Genomic DNA, 6693 nt, shown 5'->3' on the forward strand with positions numbered 1-6693 from the left:
GCCAGGTACATTGGTCAAGGTTTCATGATTACCTTGTCCCACGCGAATCGTTTACCTGTAACTATTCAATACCCCTACGAAAAATTGATCACATCAGAACGTTTCCGAGGCCGAATCCACTTTGAATTTGATAAATGCATTGCTTGTGAAGTATGTGTTCGCGTATGTCCTATAGATTTACCTGTTGTTGATTGGAAATTTGAATCTGATATTCGAAAGAAACGATTACTTAATTACAGTATTGATTTTTGAATCTGTATATTTTGTGGTAATTGCGTTGAGTATTGTCCAACAAATTGTTTATCAATGACTGAAGAATATGAGCTTTCCACTTACGATCGTCATGAATTGAATTATAATCAAATTGCTTTAGGTCGGTTACCGGTGTCAATAATTGACGATTATACAATTCGAACAATTTCTTCGAATTCACCTCAAATCAAAAATGTATAAAATCGTTATTCAAAAAACATTCCTTTAGATTCAAAAGTGATTTTTTCTTGAATTAGGGAATGAGGCTTGGTCAATACAAATGAGCGATTACTTGGCGATAATTGTGGTTTAATTTGAATTGAAAGTCAATTTATATTCGAATATGATTTCAATAGTTTGAAATTCTGGTTTCGATAATATAGTAGCCCCATAACTCTATCTACATCAACCCGCACCACCCCCATTCAAATTTCAGTCAATTAAGATTAAGAAGTATCCCGATAACCTCCTCTTTCCTGGTCAGGTCAATAAAGTCATGAAATATTTCTCTTTCTTTTTTTTCTATAAAATAAAATGGATTTACCTGCACCAATACATGATTTTATTTTAGTCGTTTTGGGATCGGGTCTTATATTAGGAAGTCTGGGAGTAGTATTACTTCCGAATCCAATTTATTCGGCCTTTTCATTGGGATTGGTTCTTTTTTGTATATCCTTATTAGATATTCTATAGAATTCGTATTTGATTTTGTAGCTGCTGACGAGAAGATAGAAGGAAGTAATCGCCTCCATATCCAAGTCCGTTGAGTCCGTAGCACCCGCAGCAGTAGCTTATTCAAAAGGTCTGGGGGTTGGCTTATTGGTGATTAAACGAAACAAAGGGCTGATACTTTTTCAGTAGGTAGGGAGGATGCTTCTTTTCCGTTCTAAAGAGGCTACAGGTCCTTCGATTAGGACTTCCATCCAAGTTAGCTTTATGCACGCACCGATCTACCTGATCCATTCTGCAGAGAAGCCAAGCCTTCTCTGTCCTGTTAAAGGTTTCAAGAATCATTCTGGTACCTACTATTCTTTCTATTCTTTCCGAACCTGGGGCTTCGCTTGCTCGCCCACTTATCCATGCGTTCTTTGGTAGGCAGCATAGCATCTTTTGGGTTTCCACTTCCAAGAAAGACTTGAGTGAATTAACCATTCGCTTACTCTTCTCCTTCGGATCCTCGCTTTTTTTGTTATTAGAAATCTTTCTTACTTGGGTAGCCGGATCTTTCTAATTAGAATGGGCAAAGCTCTCCCTTCCTTTGGTGATGAGGGCCGTCTTTATTATGTCAATTCTGGGTCAACCATATTCCCATCCTCGGCTTTCAGCCTCAGATACTTTCCAACCTTTTCGGTAGGAAGGATCACTACAACTTTACTCAGGTCGGGCACTACCCAATGATAAAGTACCGGTTACAGTACAGGATACCACAACTAATTCACGACTCCTCCATCGAGCAATGCAACTCGAGATTGAACATGTATTATTTAATTGAATTCAAAAAGGCTATTCTAAAAATATGATATGAACAGCATGAAAAATGCAACTTTGAAATAGCATAGGTGATGTGAAATTCATCTTCGAGCCATTAACCCGCATTCAGTGGGTAAAGTAAAGTAGAATGGGATTTTGCCCAAAAAGTGCTTCACTGGAGAAAGGGATTGGGAATCGGTTCGGAATTCTCAAACGTATAATAGAATTTAAAGAAATAGAATAAGTGAGTAAGTGAATGAAATCCGCCTTACTTGATGAGCTTTTGTCACTCATGAGTCACGCCGAGAATAAAGGCTGGGGCCAGTCCGTATGGAAGGAAACCCCAGCTGGAACTCTGTGATTCAGGAGTGATGTAAGCGAATCTTTCAGGCGATGTCGATTACGATTTCGTTGGGGTTCAGTGTATCGTGGGTACACTAAAAACTAAGCCAATCTCGATATCCTCACTCACGGCACACTTTGCTAGATTTTCATTTATGAAATGCGGCTTCACAAGTGAGAAATGGTTCTTAGCGCGTCCTACGAATTTCAAGTGATCGATCGGTTTTCTACTCTGCCAGACGGAGACCGGCTTGACCCTAAGGTGGTAAGCTCTTTGGGCGCTGGTTTTTCGAAACCGATTTCTCCTTTCTTCTCTTATGATATTTTTAACCAAATGAAACGGATATTGTGCCACCCTTTCTTCGGAATGAATTCTTCTAAAAGAAAAAGAAGAGAAGAAGACTCCGCACCTTGCTTTGCTACCGGCGCCTTTCCCTCAAAAAGAAGTGAATCCGGAAGTTACTTCGCTCCCCAGAGGAAGAGGACTTCCAGGCTTTCCAGCCCTTCAAAGTAAAAGAAAGCAAATAGAATCGCATCAGCTTCTTTTCTTCTCTTTCAGGGATTGCATTGCCATCGAAAGCAGTCCTTAGTCCGACCAAAGGATTTTCTTCTTCTCACTCACTGATATGCTATATCCGGAGAAGGCAAAGATTCTATTTGAGTGACACACTCTCTTAACGAGTATAAAAGGATCTCTCCTCAAATAAAAGACTTGCAGCGCTTACGCTTTACTAAAGCAGCTAAAAAGATCTATTTTGGTGTGTTAAACATAGTTGTCTGATCCATTTGAGGAAGACTTGTCTTCTTCCGCTGTGAACAAATCCCCGGCATCATGATCAAATCAGAGCTCAAACCTAGATTGCGCGAGATCTTTAAACGAGGAAATTCTACGATAGAACAAGAGCGAGCCAAAGAGAAAAAGAGCTCTTCCAAATCGAATAGAATAGATAAATGTTGGGGTCAGGAGGTCCGACCAGACTACAGCTACGGCTCCGAGTGAGGAGGGCGTCCTTTTATTCTGATTAGCAGTTATGAGCTGGGATCGGTCTCAAGCTATCGGCTCAGTACCGGACATTAGCCATCCCCTTTACGGCATTAGAGCTCAAAAAACTGAGATTCCAAGCACACTTGTGACGAAGAAAAGAGTTGTTCCTCCAGCCAGTTGCGGAAGGGGGTTAGGAATCCGCTCGGACTCTCACTCATAGTCGAAGAGCCAGATAAACTTAGGCATAGCTCTTTCAAAAACATTGTTGGAAGAAAACACTTGAAAATCTAGAAGCCCCGCAGTTTGCAAATCAATCAATCAAGCTTCTGGCTTCAAGTTCACAAGTACGAAAAGACCTGAGAGGAAAGAGCTGCGGATTCTTTAGCTACTAGGAGAGCGGACGATTCTTTTTCTTTTTAACCGCAGCTTGGCTTTCCCCCATCCCGGGCTTAAGAATGCCTTGAAAGCCAGAAACTATCTAACCCTCCCAGTCGTTCACCCAATTCAGTGACCCTACGCCCTAACGGGTGACTTCAGTTCTCCTACTTAACGGGGCACTGAACTTGCGCTTTCAAGACGAGGAAGAAGACATGCTCTTGAGCCCTTTCTGTACACTCCTCTCATGCCGTGGATGGACTGTTATATTGACCCGGGAACCGGGCTTTCATAGTCGCTGGGGCTAGAGTCTTTGACAGTGTCTTTCCATGCTCGTTCAAAAAGTGAAGTGTCAGTAGGTCATTGAAGAAGGTGAACCTATAAATGGCGTATACAATACAAGAGAGAGATCAAATCCAATTCATATCGTCTGAGGATTGTCTTTCGCTTAAGCTAGCTGTATTTTAAGCTTCATGTAGATCCTTCGATCAACCTTCCTTTTATTTCGGCCGCTAGGAAAATGCTGCTCACATGCTCGTGTCCACTATACACAATTGGCAAGGCCACTTCCTTCTAGAATTCTTTTTCCTGACTATCTGTGCCTATGTGTGAAAGCGAGTATGTGAACAGAACATCTTTTTTATATCGAGATTGGCTTGGTGTTCCGTTAACTATCCTAAGAGTGTAGTGTGGTGGTTGGGCCTACCCATAGAGGAAGGAGTTGGTAGCAGTCATTCAGCAATGAAACTTCCATGGCGTAGATTGACCGTTCACGAATCTGTATTGAAGAGCGAGATCGTTATTGCATAGATAAGGTGCCTATCTTGACGCGGTACTTCCACAATGAGATCAGAAAATCAAAGAAAGGGCTTTCCATCCTTGCTTAATCATCCTATCAATCATGGTAACGGATTGACTTTCTATCTTTCGGTAGCTGGTTTGACTGTTTGTGATCGAACAAAAGAAGAACAACATAGTAAGTTAAAGTCAAATTTACGTAATAAAATTCATTCACAAATCTTGTGTTCTTCTGTGTAGCGTACGGTGTCTCGTGCCAAGTGAAAGGGCTTGCTCCAAACCATGAGATCCAAGAGAGTGCCCGGTCATCATCATTCCACTCCCTTTTTGGTCTACTTCGGTTACAACTTGATCTACGGTGCGATCAGACCAAGTGCGAGATTGGCATCGAGGAATTAATTGCGTATGAAAGGTTGTCTATCTGAGACTATCTATCTAGTACGATCGATCAAGTCATTCAGTACAGTATCTTCGCTAGGTCTTTATGGAATTAAACTAGCAGGTCGGTCTAGGTAGTTTATATTGCTCCTGATAAATTGAGATATGGAAAGTGTGCAGTGAGGCATCTTTCTCACTATACAATGACCGAAGGACCAACGACGATCTTATCTTAAAAGAGAAGGAGGAGTTAGCCAAAACTAAACTAAAAGAAAGATCACCTAATATCATGAATATCCTTCGATTCTTATCTACTTATCTGCAGCGATTCTCACGTCCATTTTTGCTTTTCACCTTTTTGGGTATCTTATTTCGACCAATCTTTCGACTTTTTTTCTCTTACTTTTCTTTTTATGGCATTTTTTCTTTGGATATTATTGGGATTCCACAGACATATTCGTTTTCAATTCTATTTCTTACTTAAGCACCGAGTCAAGCGGTCAATCTAATTCTATTTCGATAATTCCAGATGAGAATTTCCATCACGAGGAGCCTTTTGAAAATAACATCCCTGTCCCTTATCATAATAATCTAATTCCTGTAGACGTTGTGGATCAATTTCGTTTACAAAACCTAGACACAGAACTCGAACTATTTGCTCGTATTCGACTTTTAGAGAACCGATTGATTGAAGGGTTACCACCCCAATTGAACTTGGGTGAGTACGAAGCCTTAGTCAGAGGGTTTATCGATGAAACACTGACCATTGCCCATTACTCTACTACAATAAGCAATGAGCTCTTTGAGATTAATGTATTAGAATTGAAAGCAGATTTGTTGGACCAACTCTTTAATTTGTTGATGCGCGAGACGACTGATCGCCTCAATCAGATATTGACTGAATCCCCCTTTCCAGAGCGTGCCATAAGGACTGAAGCTTTGGAATTCTGGACTCTCTTAATCAATTAAACCTTAATGATCCGAGGTCGAATTTAGACAAAGAGATGCTCAACGGTACTCTTCGCTACTGGCTCCAAGATGTCCAACAAAACTGACATCAGTCAGCTTTCTATCTGCGGTTTTTGGACCATTTCAAAGGTTCCATCTAGGGATCTATCTATATGAGCCAAAGGCTTGGTAAGCAAGCAGGCACCAAATCTCATCAGTTCTTTCTCTTCTTTCTTTTTTTCCGGTATGTAGCTCCGCGAGCAAGGAGTGCCACGCACGAGCGGAGCGAAAACAAAGCAAGGGGAATTCTTCGTGGGTGAGAAATCCTTTGATTGCGTATTGGATATAGATCCTTGTCTTTCTTGTTTCACTAGCTAGGACAAAATTCTCACATGTCCCTTTCTTTATTACAACCTTCTTTTTTGATGTCAAAGACCAGGAGCTACGCGCAAATTCTCATTGGATCTCGGTTGTTTTTAACATCGATAGCTATTCATTTAAGTCTTCGGGTAGCACCAATAGATCTTCAACAAGGTGGAAATTCTCGTATTCCGTATGTACATGTTCCTGCGGCTCGGATGAGTATTCTTGTTTATATCGCTACGGTTATAAACACTTTATTGTTCCTATTAACAAAACATTCCTTTTTTCTTCGCTCTTCCGGAACCGGTACAGAAATGGGTGCATTTTCTACGTTGTTTACCTTAGTTACTGGGGGGTTTCGGGGAAGACCTATGTGGGGCACCTTTTGGGTGTGGGATGCTCGTTTAACCTCTGTATTCATCTCGTTCCTTATTTACCTGGGTGCACTGTGTTTTCAAAAGCTTCCTGTCGAACCGGCTCCTATTTCAATCCGTGCTGGACCGATCGACATACCAATAATCAAGTCTTCAGTCCACTGGTGGAATACATCGCATCAACCTGGGAGTATTAGCCGATCTGATACATCAATACATGTTCCTATGCCCATTCCAATCTTGTCTAACTTTGCTAACTCCCCCTTATCAACCCGTATCTTGTTCGTTCTGGAAACACGTCTTCCTATTCCATCTTTTCTCGAATCTCTTTTAAAGGAAGAACTAGAAGCTCGAGAAGGAATACCAAAACCTAGTTCACTCGCTGAGTCTCTTTGCATCCATGGCTGA

The 6693-nt window shown here is 41.2% G+C and overlaps 1 protein-coding gene across 1 annotated transcript; it reads left to right on the forward strand.

Moving 5' to 3' along the window:
* The first annotated feature begins 3251 nt into the window (after positions 1-3251).
* On the forward strand, positions 3252-6693 carry LOC142549261 (putative cytochrome c biosynthesis ccmC-like mitochondrial protein). The gene has a single exon (XM_075658112.1). It carries the CDS (start codon positions 5941-5943, stop codon positions 6691-6693), a length of 753 nt encoding a protein of 250 aa, XP_075514227.1. The 5' UTR covers positions 3252-5940.

Source organism: Primulina tabacum, chromosome 6 (genome assembly GCF_025594145.1).
Source record: "Primulina tabacum isolate GXHZ01 chromosome 6, ASM2559414v2, whole genome shotgun sequence".
Classification (NCBI taxonomy): domain Eukaryota; kingdom Viridiplantae; phylum Streptophyta; class Magnoliopsida; order Lamiales; family Gesneriaceae; genus Primulina; species Primulina tabacum.

Coding starts and splice junctions, on each gene's coding strand:
- LOC142549261 (XM_075658112.1), top strand. CDS start 5,941: ATGTCCCTTTCTTTATTACAACCTTCTTTTTTGATGTCAAAGACCAGG.